The sequence below is a fragment of the Amblyomma americanum genome, chromosome 6, assembly GCF_052857255.1.
Source record: "Amblyomma americanum isolate KBUSLIRL-KWMA chromosome 6, ASM5285725v1, whole genome shotgun sequence".
Lineage (NCBI taxonomy): Eukaryota > Metazoa > Arthropoda > Arachnida > Ixodida > Ixodidae > Amblyomma > Amblyomma americanum.
Genome location: NC_135502.1, coordinates 57,534,302 through 57,556,728, shown reverse-complemented (window position 1 = coordinate 57,556,728; position 22,427 = coordinate 57,534,302). Strand labels below are relative to the sequence as shown.

Here is a 22,427-nt window from a genome sequence, read left to right as displayed (position 1 = left end):
GTAAAGAACAATCACAGCGGCTGCCGCAACAGACATCACGCTACTATACACTGCTCAAGTCCAGAAACTGCTGCCTTCAGCCGGCTAATAAGCCGAGGCACAAGGATTACGCCGTTAGCTGGCATTTTAGAAGGCTTCGTCACTGCGTCAACGCCCATGTAATAGACTCCTAATGCTTCCACAGCGGCTTGGAGAACACCGCGCAAGCCGCTGGCGTGGGGTGAAGTGTGGTGGCCTTTGCTTACTTAAAATCGCTGCACACTATGCGTGACACATGGCGGTAGGCAGTCATACTGCATAGTGCCGTTCTACCGCAAGGCCTCCAAGAAGACTACGGGTCACAAAGAAATGAGCGTATCAGTGAAAGAACAACAAAATGGCAGAATCTTTATTTGACTCAGGTAGGCCGGGCGCAGGCGCAGTCCGATCGCGGTTCCTGGTTCCTGGTGGCGCAGAGGGCGGAGGCCACTAGTCCGACTCGTCGCTTCCCTCGTCTGCGTCGCTGTCAGTTTCCGTCGCATCCTCCGTGTAGTCCGACGAGTCTTCCTCATCGTCGTACTCGCCCTCGTCGCTCGAGCTGTCGTTTATCGTCTGCTCGCCCTGCGCATCGTTGGCCTGCGTGCCCTCCTGGCCAGTGGCCGCTGCCTCGGCCTTCTCTGGCGCCGCCTCGACCGTGGACGTGGCCTTGTCGGTCTCGTTCTGGAGCTCCCCGGACGGCTGACGCTGTTTAGCCTGGACGTTCTTGGCGCGGGCCTGTGCTCCTTCAATGTGACCCTCGTCGGCCGCGGTGTCCTTCGCGTCACCTTGCTCGTCCTTGATGGGCGACGCTGCGAGGTCTCCGATGTCCTTGATCATCTGGGCTTCGACCTGGGCGATGCCTTCCGTAGCGTCGGTCATGGCTGCGTTGGTAGTATAGTATAGCAGTTGTGATCGCAGCGGCGCCGGATGACTCACTGAACGGCTGTTGTCGTCAAAGGCGGGGCCTGGTAGGCTTGCGGGGCTGACTTGACGTGCGACACGGCGGAGGAGCGCGAAGCGTCTGACCTACATGAGCCGCTTATGGGTAAGCCTAAAAAGGAAGCCTCCCGAACAGGCCACGGCGGGTTTAGAATGTTCCGCTGGCGCGTGGAGCGTGGGCCGAGAACGCAATTGTTGGAGCTCGCGCGGCGACCGGCGCCACAAAAGAAAAAAAAAGACAAAACAACACGCCATACCTCTAAAGGTCTTGCAATACTGATTCAGATTGAGCAAGGAAATAGTTAGGTGCAAGCAGTTAATTATGGCAGTGGATCCAGCTTGCCGTATTTTATCACGTTTATGAAAAGTCGCTTAAAAAAGTAACTTTAAATAAAAAGAAGAAGAAGAAGCAGTTTGGTGACGAGGACAGCCAACAGAGGTCGGCACCTGCCACCAAAGAAGAGGAAGATATCGGCTCATCCAAAAGGAGTTTATTGGCTTGGTATTGTAGTTATTCCACTAAGCAACGAAAGAACACACGAACGCAGAAAACATTGCCATTTTTCACAGAAGGAAGCAGCTGGAACAGATGCCCAAAATAATGGAAATTAATTCGTTCGTGATGACTTAAATTTGTAAATTGCGCTTTCTTTGCCAGTAGGTGGCATGACCGTGAATAGCAGGAACAAAGGAAAATAAGTTTCTCTCACCTCGCGGCATACTTCCATTTGTGACCGGAGACGCCAAAAGTACTCCCACAGTTGAAGCCTAGCCAGCCCCACCTGTTGGAGAGCGAGGTATGGGGCACACATGAATTGCGGAAAACTTCGAAAGCATATAGGCGTGCGCAAATGGGTGGCAAGGTAGCAAGTGGCCCCATAAAAAGACGTGGGAAATGGGGGAGGTGGGGGGGACAAATTTTGTACCACATTGCCCCCCCTCCACCCCCTTATGCAAGCTGTGCAAGCTGTGCTCGAACGTTTATAGGACACGTAGAGAGCGGTAACTTAGTGCAAAAGTTATGACGGCGTCTAGGGCGCCCGCAATGGCTATTACAGGTCGTCAGAAGATAAAAATCGGCAGAAATGTACACCCGGCGTCAAAAGTTTACGGTACACGCGAGTCGCTGAAAATGGCTCATTCCATGTATCCTTGAGGATAGCTGGAAAATAGAGAAACCAGGTAAATCAATAGGCGTGGCGCACAATGCCAAAGACCCAGCAGGACTTGATTTATTTCGGCCTTAGTTTTTCCGTCTCAAACTCTATTTGGTGTTCCAAAGAACGCACGGGCCTTAAGTTTTGCGCGCTGCTTGCTCTGGACACTGAGTTTTAGTAGCCTGACGCAAACATTCACTGGCGCTGCTGCGCCCGGGTTCTGGTAATAGATGCAACACCGATACGTACAATGATTGCTCTTTTCGACGTAGTTTCATGGAATGCACATCGTCGAAGGACACTTCATCAAAGGCGCCTCACCGATCGATGTGTCCCTAAAGATTTATTTTTGTCCCTGAAAGTTCACTGCCCGATCGCTCTCATGAGCTGAACTGTCCCCGAAACAGTCGCCGTGAAGGAAAAGCGTAACTGCCTGTCTCTTGGACAGCTGAAAGAGTTTGCTCAACAAATTAAGATGGCCTTCGGAAACATGGGAATCAATAAACGCTGTCCGTTCACAGCAATATTTCTTTGTGCAGTTCCAGGAAGACAATGCATGGCATCGCGCATGGTGACATCGTGGCATTCTTAGAAATTAAGCCACATGGGTTTTGAGTGTCGTAAGAAAAAAAACACACAGGCTCTAACCGTGCTAAAAACCGGCAAAGAAGAAGCGTCACGAATAAGCAAGGGAAACGTTTGAAGAAAAAAAAAGACTGTTTTTCAGATCTCATTGATAAATTTTAAAGCAGGGACTCACTCGCGTGTCCTTCGCTCTGCAAGCTGCTTCAGGCCGAAATTGAAACACGCACACATGCACATGCACGGGCGTATAGAACAAGCAGGCCGCCTAGCTATGCGCACAGTCTTGCGTTAATAGTCCCCACATTGATCAAGGAGGCTCCCTGAGGCCATTCCGATTATTTACTTGCAGGTCCTTAGCACGAAGCATTATGAGACTGACAGACAGACAGACATAGCAAGCAGGCAAAGAATCATCATCATCATAATCATCAGCCTGACTACGCCCGCTGCAGGACAAAGGCCTCTCCCGTGCCTCTCCAATTAATCCTGTCCTTTGCCAGCTTCGAATGGTCTTATAAAAAGGACTAAAATTAAAAACTTGGGGGCCGCCTTAAACACATTATTATAGAAGAAAATGCGATAGCATTTATGTTGGTGTCTAATGTTTCCATATTTTCAACTTTGGCGGTGTTTTATGATCGATACACTGGTGGTCACGCGGTGTTGATGGCGTCACGATCTCGGGGACTACCCTGCTGGCGCAGTGGCGCAGCGGTTAAGCGATACGTCACTTCGACAGGTGGCTATTTCATGCACAGCCATGATCTGGTGGGGCTGGTGAGACTCAGGTTGCTCCTCCCTAGTTCCCGCAAAGCCCATGCGCAGCGCCACGGTGGGCAGGTGGCAATTGCACTGAACTTGGAAACGATGGGTAGATGGCTCGCAATCCGGTGAGCAGGTAGCCACTTGCACGGTGGGCAAGTTTTGATTACGTCACAAGGTCACGTAATCTCCCTCGACCAATCAGGGAATTTCGTTGGGAATTTCAAATTTTTCGGTGCTGTGTGATTCGTCAATTGTGGACAATTGACCCCGATGAAGTCATCAGGTAACTAACCAATCAGGCAGTTTTGTTACGGAGAAGTCGGAATTTTTTTTGTGAGACGACAGCCTAAATGCTATCACATTAACAACAATGTCCGGCTCAGACGGACAGACACAATCAAGCGGGCAGATAGGCGGTCATGGGTTTCCTCCTTGCGTAGGGGACGGGGAGATTTGTCACCTTGACGGTAAGTATATGATTCTCACAACATGCCCACCCATGCGGGGTGTTGTGGACGGCGAACTTCGCCACTCACCACAGCATAAACATGCCGACGAGCGCGTTGGTGGGCGAGCCCATGGGTGGCGGTTCGGTGCCGCGGTCGTAGCGGCCATGTCGGGGCTTGAGCATGGCGGCGGCCACCAGCGAGGAGGCGCCGCCCACCAGGTGGACCGGCGCGCAGCCGGCGATGTCCACAACCCGCAGCTTGTTGAGGAAGCCGTGCTGACCCCACACCCAGCCGGCCGGTAGGCAGAACACCACCGTGTTCAGGAAGGAGAAGATGCAGTAGGCCACGAAATTGCACCGCTCCGCCATGGCGCCCGACACGATGGTCGTCGCCGTGGTCGCGAACGACAGCTGCCGCGGAGCCCGACAAAGCATGGTGACCGTCTGCTGTTTGACGCTGGGCTTAAAATGCTGCGGCGAAAGTTGAGTGCCCTAATACCACTGTATGTTACATGCACCCGTGGTACAGCAGTGGAACGGGGAGTCCACCTCTTTGGACTCATCTACTATCTGTATGTTACATGCGTCGTGACGGTAGAGCTGCAGCCTTGAAAACTTCATTTAAAGGGACACTGAGGAAGACTCCATCAAGTTAGTGTTCTCAGCAAAACCTGGTTTCTGTGGCTCTGTCTGAGCATGTTAACGTTTTTCTGGAAGCCAAAAAAAAAAAACATTTAAGGCTGGGAAAATTTCTTAACTCTTCTGGCCACTCGATTCACGTCGTTTCGAAATGAATGGCGATGTCGCATAGCCTCCGGGATCAGCGAAAAAATTCGATTACTAAGCGCGCAGTTAAATTGCGAAATCGGCCGGTGATGGCGACACCTGCAGTTGCCTTTTTGGTCATTTGTAGCTTATTAAAAGCTCTGTTTTCGTCAAGAGTGGTCTCTCTGACGTTATAATGCCGTATAGTCTATCGATCAAGTGAATTTCAATATGTATTCAGTGTCCATTTAAGAAAAAAGCGCGCTTGTTAGATAACCGCATTACGTCTTAGCGTCACATGCTAGGCCTAGAAAATGGCGAACGCGTAAAAAAGCCGCCCCGTGTCGCACGTATACGATGGACGCACAGTGTCGAACGCGACAGCACGAACGCAAAGTGATTGCGTTCTCTCTTCTGCAAGCGCAATAATAAAACTCTGCTGACCCAGGTAGTTTTGCGGACGACGCAGCTTAAAGCCGAATGGGGCTCTGACAATTTATGAATCGCATGTTGGTTCCCAACTGAAAAGAAATTTCCTCGCGTGATCTGCTTTCTTGCTTTCGTTCCTAAGCCCCATGCTAGGCTGTCCCAGTGTTTGATAGGCTAACAACAACAACAACAACAACAACAACAGTGTGAAAGACACAAGCTTATCGCCAGCGTTTGTTGTCAGCACTGTACCATCAATTCTGTAGCTGAGAAATTCAGAAGCGCCAAAGTGTAATAGAGCATCCTTGAAGAAAAATCAAGGCTTACAAAACAAAACAAAAGAAAACGATACAAAACACATTCGACATTCGGAAATAATAGATGCGTTCCTAGAAAAAAAGAAACGATGCTACCAGCGGCAGGCTGAGCCGGAACACATGAGTGTGTTGGCCTTCTCTTTTCTTAGAGCAGAGACTGTAACCGAATAAAGCGCGCTGTCTCAAATAAAGGGTCAGTATATAGCTTAGGAGACTTTTCCCACGAGCACCCTGGAGCGCATGCGAGAGGTATCGCTGCATTTTTTCGCGAGTTGTTCGCGGTCGCATGAGCTGGTAAAATCGCCTTCGCACCTGGAAGATGTATGTGGCGAAGACGACACCCATCTCCTTCTCGTCGCTGTCCAGGAAGAACTTGCCGAAGGCGATGAACTGGTTGGTGCCACGGTCCTGGCCGAAGCTGAAGCCGTAGCCGAACATCCAGTAGCCCAGACCGCCGAACACCACGTCCACCGCGTTCTTCACCATGATGTTCACCTCGTTCTTACGCGTCACGCAGCCCGACTCGAGGAGTCCGAAGCCTGGCACGGAGCAACGGTGCGATAGGACAAAGAACCAATCATTAACCGATTGTTTGGTTTCACACAAAATTGCGCTCACGTCGACCTTACTTGCTTCAATAAGTTTCAATGTGCAAGACACCTTGGCCAATCCCCCACTGTGAGTATGTGCCACTCGTCCTGAGGCCAATAACAACAACAACGCTGCTAGCAGCGTATGCGTGAGCAGGTGTGATGGGACTGGTGAAATTAATCACCTTTCGGGAAAAAAGCAATTATAGCAATGAATGCTTATAGCAGACTGAGAATCCGCTTGCAGCAACGTGCCTGGTCGGAGTAATCACCAAGAGACGGGAGAGCCGGCCTCTTGAAATCATTGATGTGTGCTGCTCAGTGTCCGCAGCGGCACTTCGCACGTACAGATGTCATTTTCGGGCCGCTTTAATTCCTTAATATCGCCGATGAGAGCGCGCGCACGAACCGTTACATATCCTTTCCCTCTTTGGTGCGACAACACGAAGCGTGGAACTGGCATTAAGAACTGTGTAAACGCGTTTGTAATTGAAGGAAAAAAAAGAAAAAGTAGGCAGAAACTAACCCTTATTAGATGTCAGAGAAAAGCCTTTTATAAAACATTAGAAGGACAAGGAGTGGGAGCTGGGAATCCAGGTGTAGGCTCCCCACCTCCCTACCCTTGTTTTGATCTTGTGTTTTCCAAGAGGCGCATCTTCCCTGCTCTCTCGCTACCATAAAGATCCACCGTTCTCTGGTGAAAACGGAACCACAATTGAAGAGTTCCTTTGTGTCGTGCATCGAGGACCGTGTGAGGACGGCGAGTAAAGGAAAGACCCGTGAAGTGCACGCGCAATATTTATTTTATTGCTCGAACGTCCGAGGCGCGTGCTTTGCGCTCGGCGTATGATGACGAAATTAAATACCAATGACGAAATATAATGAGAGTCGCTCAGTGTTGCTGGACTGTATGCCACTTGTTCCCATCTTTCACACAAGCTTTGAGTTGAGAGGTCATAATTTAGACTATTGGAGGAAGCAACAACTATATAGGAAGAAATGAAGGGCGCGGCACCGAATGTAGATCATTAAGGGAGTAATTACTCATTAACATCCTCCAAAGGACAGCCATGCGCCTACAAAAGAAAGCTATGCAGCTTTCCCAGAAACTTCGTAGATGAATACCAATACCATCCCACTTCGAGTTTTTGATCAGTTCGTTGTCGTCGTACCTTATGTTTGCCGTGCCGGATAGCCCAATTAGCAGAGCTACTGCCCCGGTAAAGCGGTGGTCCCAGGTTAGAACCCCGGGTCAGGATGAATTTTTCTTCAACTAGGAAGTTTCTGTGGAAGCTGTGTAGCTGTTCTCTGTAACCGTATGTGTGCTAATAGGTAATTACTCCCTTACAACAAATCTGCTCAAACTTGGGGGGATTCCCTAAGCTTTGGACCAATGTAGGGTGTGCGTGCCGTGAGCGATGTTTTGTCAACCGATCTGCTTTTTGTCGAGCGTCTTCCCCTGAATTTACAAAGTACTCAAACATGCGCTGTTTAATGTCAGTGAAACACATTCAGTCAGTATTGGTATACCTAGACTCGTCCCCTGCGATGCTGTCAAAGACCATGAAGGAACTGCAGTTCTCCAGCTCCCTTTTCCCATTTAAGTTTTTTTTTAATCCGATAGAACTCGCGTATAAGGTCCGAGCTTTGCCTAACTCATGCACAACATTCTAGAAAAAAATAATTTGAACATAGAAAAATTGTTAGACACTATTATGAAAATATTGAAGGCAATGGTCAATTCTTCCGATGTGTAGCAAAATCTTTATTTTAAACTTTTTCCATCCATCGCATGGAACAGTTAAGACAGGCATAGAAAACCAATGGGGAACGCTTTTGACGATAGCAAAAACATTAATAGCAGCAAAATTGCTAGCCTGTCGAAGGGAGATCTGCGGATATATCGATTGTTATAGTGATTTCTTACAATATACGAAAAAAATTGCGTTCATAAACTCTTTCCTATTCAAAAATGTTTTTGTCCAGAATTGTCGGGTATGTACATGTAAATAGGAAACCTAGAGAGCAGAGAGAAAAACAAGTGGGAGAACATTCTGTCTACCCACGTTAAGGTTAATAATTAAACGTGCCCGCTCCGCAGGACTCACGCATAGTTTATGGGAGTGCAGAGCCAATATCGCGACTCGGGTGATCCTGGTGCAGGCTAGAGAGCTCTTATATATCCCTTGTCTGCTGGTTGTTTTTCCCACTGCTCGCATTCATGTGTAAAACAGTGCAACTTTGATGGGAGAAAATTGTGCCGCAAAGCACTGATGCTGCTCGATCGAAATGAAAATATATCGCCAGATATTTTATCTCCATCAAACTAGCTGCGACATTGCAGAGCACGATCAAGAAAAATGAAACTGATGCAAGAGACAAAGACAAAGAAAATCAATCAAGACAAGAACTTTAAAGAAGTTATTATATTCACCTCATTTAGCGCAAAACACACACCTGACGAAAGAAAGGAACACACAAGACAAAACACAGGCGCTACTCAAAACTGATTTATTCAAGGAAATATCGAAGCATATAATATATGTTCGCTGACCTGCGCAGACGCCACCTTACCAGGGATCTTGGAATTGAGTACGCAGGAAGTTGGCAGATGAGATGTGAACGAAAATTTATCTCCCTATCGTAGTGAGCAAGCTGGTGAAGTATCACTGACACAATCTTGTCCCGCTTTTCTGATAAAATAAGCCTCCAATGTTCGGCGAGCGGGTTTTTTTTTTGTTGCCTACTTCTGCCTAGGATTCTTGCGCAACAGAAACGTGGTGTACAATTGGTGCAAGAAATGCATGCGATGGTCCGCAAGGTGCGTGCGTTCCTTATCAGCAAGATCTTTTGAGCGCTCCGTCTTGTGCGTGTTTCGTCTTGTGCGTTTCTTTGTTTCGTCTGGCGTGTGCTTTGCGCTAAATGAGATTAATATAATGGCTGAAAACCAACTAGGCCATCAGTTAACTCTTTCTTAAGGTAAGCTCTTTCTTAAGGTGTGCGGGTGGTATACAATTTTTAAAATAGAATCGAATACTAATATGACACCTTTATAGGCGAATCGAATACGGATAAGCGTAGCTAATAATTTAATTGAGTACGAATCGAATAGTGAGTGAAATAAATCGAATATTGAGAGGACAGAATCGAGTACGAATTTAGTACGAGTGTCCCATTCGACTTGAGGTTTCTCAGCCAGAACAGCGAAGCGCTAGCAGAGGCGTTGCGGTGGGGCCCTCTAACTCATAGTGTTAAGGCTATAGCTTTGAAAAGACGTGGCATTGATCTCTACTATGGGGATGTAACATGGGTAGCATAGACCTGCATAGACCTCGCACCATTTGGGTATAAAGCGGTCAATCGCTGCTCTCACGTGACACTTACGTCATCGCTCAGGTGGGAGCGAGCGCTGCTACAGCTGCTCCAATACCTTGCGCCGCCACTTTAGTAAAGCAACAATGGCGACCGAAAATCATCTATCTAGTACATTCAGGCATCCGTTAACTTCACTGACCTCGTTATCCTGCAGCCAGGCTATCCTGTTGTTATAATAGTCTTCGGCTATATATTCTTGACTGGTCACAAGTATGTCACGACCAGTTTAATTAAATTTAGACTGCGAGAAGACAAACCCAGTTGCAGCATTTATTCTAGTCTTATTATGAGGCGCATTTCAATGCGCTTCAAAATGAACAGACCTTTTTTTGTCAAAAATTAGCCCGAATTTTTCGAGAACAAACTTCTAGCAGTATTACGCTGAAGCAAGGAGGCACACTACAATATAATTACTTTGACAGATAAACAAAAATTGAAAGCTACAGGACGTGATTAACACAGCAATGCGGGGAGGTGAATCCACCAAACCACCAGACCACTTTTGAAATTAAAGCTAGAGGTGGAAAATGACTGAGGAATATTACCGGTGGTTTCTATCGTGCGTGCGTTTGTACTTTTCTTTTTCACGTAACGTTCGCGTAAAGTATGTCCCTGGTATGTTCAGAACCCGCCGGTAAAGTTTTCTGATGTGATGCCAGGCCGTATGAGCACACTTTCCCAAATCCGATTAGAATTACTTTTCTTTCCTACAAAATGCATTTTACACTGCTTATCGCACTGACACGAATGGCAATCGTAAAAAAGCCTAAACATCTCGTTTTCATATCAATATAGCGGTGAAACCCGTTAGAAAAGTTGCGAAAAGTATTTGCCGTGTCTGCTATCGTTTGTCAAACGCCTGGCAAAACAATACTAAGTTGTTATTAAAATATAATATTGTACGCAATCAACACGGCTTGCGGCCGAGCAAATAGGCAAGTACAACCGTCATTTACGCGTAAATTGCAGAAGCGATATATTTTACATGCAAAAGGAACAGTGATTGCTTGATTGTTAGGCCTATAGAAGGATTTCGATAATGTGGTCATAAATTATTATTATTGAAATTTGGATGTGGCCGGGTTTAGTGATGCAACGTTAATTTTTTTTTTCTTGAAGTGAAGAGAGCTCCAAGAAAGCGCACTTATAGAAACTGGCACCTACGATTTCTCAGCACTTCACTCGGATAGCCACAATAATCTATACATTTTTTTTTAAATTTTCTTTATACATAATTGACTTCCCTAAATGTGTTTACGGTGATGCCGATGTACAAGAGGATCGTCCATAATCTCTCTAGCTTTATAAAAGAAAAACGCTAATGGTCCGGTGGATGCTGCCTTCACTAAGTGCCTGTTGGGCCCAGTGGACACAAGGTAACGAGATCGTGGTCATGGCTATGCGACGAATTAGACGGAATTTGTTAATTAACCTGTTTACATAATCGCTTAATGCTGCATGTTGCAATGCAGTCTTGAGGACTGTATTTATTTGAGAATAATCCAATTTACGAAACCTGTCAATGTGCAATAGGTCTTGAGATATTTATTAATAAAATTCCTGTTTTTCGCACCTCATTAAGTAGCAGGAAGCTGAGTGAGCGCCGAAACTGAGAGCGTGCAGGCTGAGAAAAAGCAGGGAATTGATTGATGATACCTCAGGACCTATTGCACTTTGGCAAGTTTTGCAAACTGAATTATTCACGAATCAACACGGTCTTCAAGGCTACGGTTGCAACATGCACCATACACTGATAATTAAAAGGTCATTAACAATTTTAAATGATTAGTCGCGCAACGATGACCGCTACGTCGTCATCTTGTGTCCGCCGAGACCGAAGCCCGCTCAGTGAAGGCAGCATCCACGTGACTAGCAGCGTCTTTATATATATATATATATATATATATATATATATATATATATATATATATATATATATATATATATATATATATATATATATATATATATATATATATATATATATATATATATATATATATATAAAGCCATAAAGATTTCTGTGTACATGCCGACGATAGAACTAACAATTATCAGTTAAGATAAGAGGATACAGAGAAGTAAGCAGTGCGAATAAATTGACGTTACATTTCTGTAGAACCTATCACGACAGAGGGAAAGGTAACAACAAGCAGTCAGGAATTATGGCGACGGCAGAATCTCGAAAGCTGCAGGCAAGATTATCTAATATCCCGGAAGATTAAAAAGCAGATGTAAATCACCTGGATCCCCACCCACTGCTCCTCGTGAGGGAATGCGGTAGCACACACCGCGGCCCCATAAGTGGCCAAACGGTCCCTGCAGACGGAAGAGAACTAGGGGAGCCTCGATCTAATCACTTACAGAAACATCCTCAAGCATTACAGACAGGTAAGAAGAATATATCGACCAGAAAACAAACAAACACCTCAACAAGGCAGAGGAGACTGCAAGCCCACAAGTTCACCAGCCCCACAGCATAAGAAGCAAAATCACCCTGGACAAATGTCAAGACACATGCAAGTATTACCACGAACGTGTAAACCTATAATACATGGTATGGGCATGTCAAGAGAACCCACAGATCTCCAGGACAGACGATCCGGGACCTGTACAGTGGGAGGACACGCTGACCAGGCCTGAGCTGGAAACACAGCGAAATCTGATATTCAGAGCCACGGATGCAGGCAGCAAGACCCAATGGAGTCATGGACTGAGGACGCCAACTTCGACGAAAACCTACGAATTCAATAGGCGTTTATTCCTCCTTATTCTCCATCGTATAACCTTAATCTCACCAGGCAATAAATAAAAGGCCATACAACTTTAAAGATAGGCAACACTCGAAACAGTCCAAGCTAGGCCATGGCGGTACATTGACCTTCAGTGGTTTCATCATCATCATCATCATCATCAGCCTGACTACACTCACTGCAGGGCAAAAGCCTCTCCCATGTCTCTACAATTAACCCTGTCCTTTGCCAGCTGCGCCCACCCTATGCCTGCAAACTTCCTAATCTCATCCGCCCACCTAACTTTCTGCCGCCCCCTGCTACGCTCGCCTTCTCTTGGAATCGACTCCGTTACCCTTAAGGACCAGCGGTTATCTTGCCTTCGCAGTACATGCCCTGCCCAAGCCCATTTCTTCTTCTTGATTTCGACTATGATGTCATTAACACGCGTTTGTTCCCTCAGCCACTCTGTCCGCTTCCGGTCTCTTAACGTTATACCTATCATTTTCCTTTCCATGGCTCATCCTTTCCATGGAAAAGGTAGCGATGGCGTAGAGGCACAGCGTCCGCCTCGCTTGCAAGAGGACCGGGGTTCGAATCCAGGTGTCGCGCAATTCTCCACCGGTTTTGTAAAAAAAAAAAACTCCGCGCGTCGATGAAATTGCATAAGCAGGTCTGGGGTGCAGCCTGATCTCGGTGACCAGAACTGACAACGCACTCCCTCACCATAACAGGAAATTTTCCACCCTGATGCAGTACTTGGCCACAACCTTCCATGAACAAACCAATTAACCCTCAGTGGTTTATGTTAACCATTATAGTTTCCTAGATCGCTGTGTTAAATTTTATTATTTGGCTTCAGTTCGTTGATGCGCATTTTTACACATAAGGCAGTGAAGGATGCGTTTTCTTCTGTTTCGATATTTTTGTTCGTTTCTTAAGGGACGTTGATCGCCTTTGGGTCGGCTTTTTGATACAGCTCATTGTTCCGATATATGTCTCAGTGCACAAGTTTGCCGAAATTGCGGAGCCTAAAAACATTGACGTAAGCATACCTGAATAAAAAAAAAAACACTTGTTTGTCGAAAACAAAATAACGAGAAAAAAACGTTCGTTTTGCGAGTAGCTTCACGGCTAAGTCCAGGAAAAAATTTTTGCTTAAAAATAGAGGTGCCCGTATGTCTGTATCAGAATCTGAACAAGCTAAATCCTTTGAAAGTTAATTCAGGGAACAATTACAGAAGGCACATGAATCTTTGACGTTGGACTTGGGTTAGATTCTTCGCTAAGCTGTCCGGCCAGCAGGATCGCTGTTTTATGCAATTTCGGAACAAATTTCACTTTTCGAATAGCAGCTGAAAGAACCTTTGACGCGCATGTCTAAGCACAGACAAGTTTTAAAAAATAGCCTACAAGACAGCTAGTCCTCAAGCATAACTGCATCCCATACCACCGTGCGGTAAAATTGTTTAAACTCAGCAGCAATGTTTGCCTTGGTACAGTCTACATGTTCTTAAACTGTTCGAGACGTCCTTGTGCTGGGCCAATAATGTATGCAAGAAATAATAGTAACCGGTCAGACTAACGCCATTGTTATTTCGCATATACGGCGGGTTAATTGTGGAGACGTGGGTGAGGCCTTTGCCCTGCAGTGGGCATAGTTATGCTGCTGCTTCTGCTGCCCTTGATGATAATGATGATGAGTTACAGAACAGCTCGACTTGAGCCTAGCCTCCGCTAAAACAAGACAGGCTGCGTCGCATCGCACAGCTTGGAAGCAGACGCCATCCTTAACTCAACAAGCTGCGCTCGGCCAAGCTGCGTGACGTAGAACCATCTGAGAGCACTATAGGGACAGCCCTGTACCCGGACGGCTTGAGGTCTAGGCCACCCTTGCGACATAGTCAGTATATTAGCCCTATGACCACCATGTGACACGGATAGCAAAATTACCTTTTCTTATTGCTGAGGACAGCGAATTAACTAGCACCACGTGTCAGTATATGACAGGGGCGCGAGCTATGACTACTATGAGCTATGGCCTCGGAGATCGGGAGCGACAGCAGGGTTAGCTAAACCTGGCTGAACCCTGCTGTGTCGGCCTATCTTGGAGGCCATGTATGGGGATTATGAACGCTGCCACGCGAATGGATCGCATCGTGGCGCTGAACCTTTCTGCTTGCGTAAACTGACTGCGGCAGCATTCTGTGCATTATACGGCTAATCGGAAACGAAACCCGGCGTTGACCAGCTGCAGTGGTCTCAAAAATCCCAGATGACGTCACCGTGGTATCAAAGAAAAATTAAATTCCTTCCGGGGGTGCGGGGAATCGAACCAAGGACTCACAGACTGCGAGGCGAGCACGCAATCCGTAGCCTACAGAACCGCTTTATTTTTTACATGACATTTATTACACTGAACATATGTGCTATTTACATGAACTCTTTACGGGACCTCGTTTCTTTTTGCGAAAATAGGTGAACCTAGTATGTGCGTTGCCTTACGCCCGTGTGATAATGAGTAGGTGTGTCTTTAGAATCGAAGAGATAAAAATTAAAAATAAATTTAAAGCAAAAATAAAAATAAAAATAATACTTTGGCATTCAACGCACCTAAGCAGTCTTAAGTGCCCTCCGTAGTTTTTTCATATATTCGAAAGCTTCAAAATACATTCGAATAGTTTTAAATAATTTTGAACATACACTTTTTGATTCGTTCAGCGAATCGAATATAAAGATGTTCTATTCGCCATTTGAAAATTACGAATATTCGCACACTCTCAGTTCGTTCTTCCTTTCTTTACTTCCTTCCTCTTGTCTCCTTACTGCTGCTTAAGGCAGCTCACGTTCTGTTCCCTCTAGTTTCTGTCTGCATTCGCTTCTTGTATACGAAGGGCTCTCCTCTTCTCAATACATTGTCAAACCATCATAGCCTGAGTCGATTTGGGACGTTAAACCCACATAAACCATAAACCAAGTTCCATTTGGTAGAAAGCAAACGTGCGTTCAGAGATATTCGAATCCAAATTTTCAGCTCAATTCGCGTAATTTCGCATGAAGGGCGGTGACGATCGGCGCGAAACTCCTCCGGACGAGACGCGGTGTTTCGTCTGCCAACGTCGAGCGACTGGAGAACCTGATAACTGTTTCCCTTTCCCTTTCGGCTATCGAAGTGGAAGAAATGAAGAAATGTTTCACAACAGGGAGAAGCTTAGCGTCGACTGCAAACGTATGCATACGTAATTACGCGAAATCAATGGAAACTTTGGGGGCGAATATTTCTGAATACGCCGGCTATAGAAGAATTTTACGAAATGAAGTATAGTCTAAAAATATTACCGCCTCTACGCTTCTAATATAAACATTCACGCTAGCTGCAGTGGCTAAAAAGTTGATAAACACATTTTAGTTAATCACGTGCCTGACGGCGACAATTATCATCTCCCTTTGAGTCCCCTGGCCGCTTAACGTCTGTGCAGAGGCCCATTTCACGCTCCACCCGGTGCACAATTATAAGAAGTCTGTAAAGCTTAATTTCGATCACCCTGTATGTAACACCGTGTTCTCTGAACGAAAACTTTTCCAATGAGTTAATCATACTCCTCTCCCTTCAGAAAATTATTAAGTAAACAAAGTATTCGTACAGCAACCGCTGCTTGGAATGAGTTCTTTCGCTTTGGACTGGACTAGAAAAAAAATTACTAATCTTTCAGCGTAGGAGCTCACACCAAGAACGACAGCCAAGCTGCGCATTTAGTGACGTTTATAATAAGGCGTTACTATTTCCAAACTTCCTTCTTGTATCGCGTAGCGAAATTCTCATTTTCGCAGTTTCGTCTCGATCGCAGTCTCTAAACCTTGGCACAGCTTGTTATTGCGACATCGGTTTACCCTTAGCAATGCGGCGTCTCTGGTGCGATAATTGGTGTTCGTATTATACGTATGCTTGTAACGAAACTATGGTTACAAAGAAGGGGCTTCACGCCCCCTTCATTTTTTTTTTCAACGAAGTTTAAGCGCATTTGTGGCAAGGCCATTTTTCTTCATATGTGTATGAATATGCGGAAAGCTCCGAAAACGTGTCGTCCGGCAGGTTCTCTGTTCCCGTCGTGCACCCTTATAGGGAAAGTGGGAAGGGGGAAATGGGAAGACAGCCCCAGGCGTGGGCAGAGAGTCACAACGGGGCCGTGGTTTTTACGACAGCTGTTTGCCTTGACCGCCCTCCTTCCTTTCCCCGTGGCTGTTTCTTCTGCGGTCTCTCTTGTTCCTTTTATTCTCTTATGCGTGGATTATCCGCAGTCGCCGCACATTGCCCGCTCCCTTTTACGACATCGTCTTCGGGCGGCGCTGATGAAGATTACGGGGAGTGCGCGCGGTAACGTATAGGGCGCATGCGTCGTAAAGCGGGTCGTGGCGAGCTCTGTAACTATTTTTTCTTCCTCTAGTTTCGCGGGGTGTAGAGGAGAGCATAGCTGTGTGCGTTCGCTCACGAAGAGAAAGTGGCGAACGAGTTATGATACGACCCGGTATACGCAGGAGGCGGTGACGTAATTTCTCGCCGTAGGCATGTTCAGCATGAGGAAAGTGTTACCTAAAGGAGTATAGACACCTAATTTTGGTGGCATATTTTATTCTCTACAATGATGCGGAAGACACTACTACGCATGAATCATCACGTGATATTCGGCTACGACCGCTAAACAATTATAATCGAATTTTTTCTGTCATGCTTTTTCGGTGTCGGTTTCAAGAGCCGAACGATGGCTGGGACGTCAGAGTGTGCTTTTGTGTCACGTGAGGCATAGAAAAACGTCCATATAGTCGCTACTTCATCATTTCAGTTTACTGCAGTGCTGAAGTCAGCCTTCCTCAAGAGCAGGAATGACACAACCAATGTGGAAACAGCAATTATATGGACGTTTTTTTCATGTCCCACGTTACCTGCAAGTGGATGTTGACGTCACAGTGCTCATTCGGCTCTGGAAACCGAAACACCACGAAAAAGAAATGCGATGATAAATTATTTAGCGATCGTAGGAGAATGCCAGGTGGTAATCTATGTATAATGATGTCTTACGCATCCCTACAAACAAGGAAACACGCACCCAAAATTTAGGTGTCTATACTCCTTTAAGACGGAACGACGCCGTGATAGGCTTTTTGTTTATATAAACTATTAGAAAATATTCTTATCATTGATGTTCCTTGCTTTTCGTGACGTCGATGCCACCCATCACATTCCGTCACTATTCAAGAGCGCTGAATTTGCTTCAAGTGTTTTAGAAAGCTTAACTTTTTTTAGCGCTATAAGGCACCACGGAAGGACAGCAGAGTTGGTCAGATGTTTAGAGGAATCCCCCAAGATGTAGTATATTTTAAAAGGAGAGTAATTATACATTGAATGTCAACAAGGCGGACGACTGGGCCAGTTGGCCCTGGATCATCTTAAAACCAGCCAAAAGACGCAACACAGGAAAAAAGAACAACACTAGACAAGGTAGTAGAGAGATAGTTGAGGCATACTATGTCGCTAAGGCTAGGTATACGTGCGTGACAAAGCCGTCTGGTAACCTTCACCATAAGGAATTCGCTTTTTTGGTTGGTGTACTTGCACAACGTTGATTTCAGTTTGTTATCAGCCCACTGCTTTGGGTTATGCGCGCGCGCATCTTTGTGCGAGTTTTCTTTTGCCTCTTCCCTTCATTAAATTTTCACTTGGTTGTCTAGCCTTGTCTCGTGTACTTTTCTCCTGTGTTGCGTCTTTTGGCTGGTTTTAAGATGATTACTCATTAATATCCGCCCAAGCGCTGCCAGACGGCTACAGAGGAAAGCTATGCAGCTTCCATAGAAACTTCGTAGTTAAAGAAAAATTCGCTCTTCACCGGAGCAGTCGCTCTACCAACTGAGCTAACCGGGACTGATAGCCCATGGTAGGGCGAGAGCGAATTGATCAATAACTCGAAGTGGAAGAAGTGTTGGACAAATGTATAGGGGAATCCCCCATGGTGGAGTATGTTTGTGATAGGGGAGTAATTACTCATTGACATCCACTCAAGCGCAGCCGCATGGCTACAAAGGAAACGTATACAGCTTCCACAGAAAGTTCATAGTTAAAGAAAAATTCACTCTGGTCCGAGCGAATCTTTCTTTAACCACGAGGTTTCTGTGAAAACTGCATAGCTTTTCCTTTGTAGCCATATGGCAGAGCTTGGGTGGATGTTAATGAGTAATTACTCCCTTATTAAGGGCAGCAGGCGATGACGATGAAGCAAATGACAATGAATTTGGTGCTATTCTTAAGTTCTCACTGGCAGTAAACACATGATATGGCAACATAAAATCAAATAGCTAATAAGCTAATGTGTATTGATCTGCTGAAGTATTTTATTGTATCTGTTAACAGCTGATAGCACAAAAACAAAATAATACTGCTAACGGGATCTACGGCGCCGCTGCTTAAAAACAAGTAAACAGACGACTCAGGAACTGATCAAAATTATTCTTATATTAAGGCTGAGTTTCTCTGAACATGTTTATTTGGTATAATTTTTTTTCATAAAGAAGCTTCTTCGATGCTTTACATTTGACGAAAGAATAGCTTGGCATTAGTGGCCCGAAGTTCACTGGATCGATGTCTCTATAGCGAAGCCAGGCAAAGAGGAGTTTCCTAATGTTCGCTGCAAGCGTGCCTTGTGCGCCGGCTAATTGTCTTTAGGAGCTGGCTGAGCATTCTCAAATGATGCAAAACTAATGTTGTAGTCTTTCCTTTGCGTCACTGAACAGTCGATAAGACCGCTCGTTGCACAGGAGAAGAATCTGTGTTTTTGACGCTCCAGCTCGCTCTGTGATACCAAAATTATTTTTCAGCCGTGCCTTGACAAGAAAAAAAAAGGCCTCAAGCTATCAGTTCGTATGTCTTTGTCAGCAGACCTATCATGGACCTCATAAAGTGAAAAACATCCATCTAAAATCTATGTATACTGATAAAAAAAAAGAGAAACACGCGATATTTGAAACGGAGCCTAAGTTTTTTAAACGTGGCATAAAATATTGTTTCAAACGAGTTACAAAAGCAATTCGCAGCTTTGTTGCGGTGAGCAATTTTTATGATCATTTTGCAAAGAATAAGTGAGCACCTCAAGTACGATGGTATTGTTTTCGAAGGGTTATATCAAATCCCACGCGCAAATAGATGGAGTGACTTGGAGTTCAGTTGTTTGCAGCACTCAACTGCTGTTGTTACGGATCGCATTAACCACCTAAAACAGGGTACACTTTTTACTATGACGGAATTTTCAGAATTTTAGGTCCTAAAGCCAACATCCGAAATGAAATGTAACACGTCATTTTTTCAATGGGAAGAAAATATGCGAATGAAACAGGTTGTATTGCTATGATTAGTAATGAATATTACAGTAATACCTTCTGACTCGCGAGAGTTACCACGGGTACTACAGATACTACAACAGATACTCACTACACTCACCACACTTGACAAACCTGATAAGCAGTGAAATTCTGCTCGATAAATCATTTACTCCACATAGAGTTTTCACGCCACAGTGAACACCGTTCGTTGCGTGACCACCAGAGTGTCTGAATTCGTGCTTCGCAGCACAGCTCCCTTCCGAAAGAGACTAATGATCGGCATTCGGGCCGATAATTAGTCCATCTAGATTTAGCCAGTGGCAAACTGTATAGCGTAATGCTGGCTAATTCCGAATTCGACTCTGTATTGTGCGCCAGAGTTGCTGAATAGAATTTTGCCGCCTATGCTTCTTCAAAAAAATGCCCAGTGTTGTGCTGGTGGTGAGTAGTTGTTCCTGCTCCACAGCAGCATGAACTGGTCATCAAATGCTCTCTCAGAGTGGAAGTCGCTGTCTTCGGCTAAACAGGATTCTAGATGTTTCAAAATATATCCACCATGAAGTAAACCACTTCTGCGTTCTAAACGCAGCTCTTACAGTAACGAAGTTTACAGCAACGAATTCTTAATTGCCGCTTCGATGACATTTTTTTTGTAATCATACTAAGGAATTCACTACGAATTCCACTGTCTGCTAGAGTTTGAAGACAAGAGTGGGATCTTGAAAATTAGCTTTTTATTGTTTTTTTTGCGATAGCCACGAGGACAATATCCCTTTCTGGCAGTTATAGAGTAATTTTGCTAATTATTTAATTTTTTTATCGCTTTTTTTAATTAGGGTCGCTCCTTTATACTTCAGCTACTATTTGCCTTCTTTAATCGTAGATTTTTATTTAAACGGCCGAACTTCGATCACTCATACACACTCAAGAACTAAGCTCTTTCTTAACGATGCACTCAAAAAAATTGTTACACGTTTGATGTACTGTTAAAGAGGCAGGTATATGTCCTTGGGGCCTTCTAACCTCTGTCTACGGTGTAAGGATTTATACATTAATAAAGCTGGAGCCGGCGAGACTAGCTTTTGATGGGCGTCCCGTACAACCCTCGTCAAAAGGAGGGGATTGCTTCTAAGCTGTCTATCGGGGCTCCCGAGCACATCTAGCGGTCCAAAGCTTGGGAGGATTGAGGACTCGAAGCCACTCCTCTTTCGAGAGATTACGGTCGCTTAGATGCATAACGAGGCATGCAGCAGGCCTCACAAGCAAACCCCTTGGGCTGTATACTTTTGACTGGGGCTGCACATTTCTTCGAGGTGCTTTGCGTAACTCAGTCCGGAAGCTCCATCGTTAAAATCTGAATGAGCGAGTAATCCATAGGCACAAACGAACTGTTAATAAATTATAAACGTTCTCGGCGGTATATATTATACAACTTGACGGCGGAAAGTGTTTATAAGCGCAAAGATGCTGCTTTGAGCTACACGATGTGCAAACAGGTGCCAGAGTATATCTTTATTTGCGGTGCTGTTGACGCGTTCATATTCGGGGATTTTGACTGCGGGCATCTAAGGTAATTGGTTTGATCATAGAAGGTAAGGGTTAATTGTAGAGACATGGGAGAGGCCTTTGCCCTGCAGTGACTGTAGTCAGGCTGATGATGATGGTCTAAGGTAAACTAGTCTGACTACAAAGCCAGATGTATTGACTCCGATGTCCTTTCTTCGTTAATGAGAATGGCTCAATGATATAGGCTATATAGGCTATATTATATATGCTATGATATATGTGATGATATATGATATCGGCTCCATGATACAGGCTATATAGGCTAGACGGGAAGGTGCCTGAATACCCGCCTATGAGCACAACATTTCTTTGCAGGCGGCCCCTTCCTCAAATCTATCCCTGCACTACAAAGAATGTCGTCGTAACACCAAGCCTAATGAGGAACCATGTACTCCCCTTTTTAACAATTCTGAGATCTTGTACATTCACAAAGATAAACTAACTAGAGAAATCAGTGAAGCGTTTCATATCCACAAGAAGCGCGTCACATGCGTAAGCGTCCCATCCGTCCTCGTTCATGACTGTGAACTACTGTATCTCGATCCCCATGGCTGAAGTTGTCAGCTTATCAGAGTTGCTGGTACAGCTCATGCTCGCTCTTGGTTGTAAGGTGAGTATAATGTAAATGTTCCTTTTAAATAAACCTTCAGTTGCTAGTCAGCGCTTGTCCCATCTTCATTCTTGTCCCTGTTCCTGCGCAAGTTTTTGTTCCAGTATGTACCAACTCCCTCAACTCGCCGTGTTACTGTAATCTATGATGTGGTCTCTGTGGTCTGAACACCATTGCACTCACCATCGTTAAAGCATGCTGTAACCGAACAGCGCCGTTCATCTGCTGGCCTTTTGGAAAATTATGCGGGTAAATTTGAGGCGTAAAGGCCATGCGGGCTGGTGTGCACAGGTAGTCTCTGGAATGAGCACCAATAATCACTTGATGCGATTTGGCCCGTCTGTGTACGCTCTCATTGGTTGAGAGTTGCAGCAGACCTATCGCTGTCACCTTGCAACGGGGAAAGAACTAAAATATAGCAAGTTTGTTTCTGTTGGTGTCCCAGTGTCTCTTTTTAACAACCGCCAACTTGTGCTCCTCTTTTTTCATAAAACAACCTCAATGGCTTAGCAGGTGCCAACAGCTAGGTGGTCATTCTCTGCTTAATGATAAGGATCGCGTTGTGCCATAGGTCTCGCAAACTCCGCGGTCTCGTTGCAGCCTAATATGGCACTGAATGGGGCGGGGGGGGGGGGGGGACGAACTTTTCTAAGGGAGTCACAAGTGAGAGATTCACTACGGTGTCCCTCATAGCTTCCAAGCAGCTATGATGGACACTGTAGTAAATTCCTCATTAGTGAATCCTTTCGAAAAGCCCCCCCCC

At 45.4% G+C, this 22,427-nt stretch overlaps 2 protein-coding genes across 2 annotated transcripts in view; both read right to left on the bottom strand.

Annotated features, from left to right (window-relative positions):
- LOC144094365 (putative ammonium transporter 2) overlaps positions 1–22,427 on the bottom strand; it is a 34,823-nt gene that overhangs the window by 4,078 nt on the left and 8,318 nt on the right. The window contains exons 2-4 of the mRNA XM_077628346.1: positions 5,736–5,962; positions 4,001–4,323; positions 1,668–1,739 (exon numbers count right to left, since the gene is read on the bottom strand). Of these exons, the coding sequence (XP_077484472.1) occupies positions 1,668–1,739; positions 4,001–4,323; positions 5,736–5,962 (622 nt within the window). The remainder of the gene's footprint in view (positions 1–1,667; positions 1,740–4,000; positions 4,324–5,735; positions 5,963–22,427) is intronic.
- Positions 362–1,150, bottom strand: LOC144094724 (uncharacterized). The gene is made up of 2 exons (XM_077628635.1): positions 955–1,150; positions 362–899 (listed from the first exon to the last, which is right to left on the bottom strand). The coding sequence occupies exon 2, from the start codon at positions 895–897 to the stop codon at positions 469–471; it is 429 nt and encodes a 142-aa protein (XP_077484761.1). The 5' UTR covers positions 898–899; positions 955–1,150; the 3' UTR covers positions 362–468.

What these genes read in the sequence shown, in the direction of transcription:
- LOC144094724 (XM_077628635.1), bottom strand. Translation starts at nt 897, where the DNA reads ATGACCGACGCTACGGAAGGCATCGCCCAGGTCGAAGCCCAGATGATC.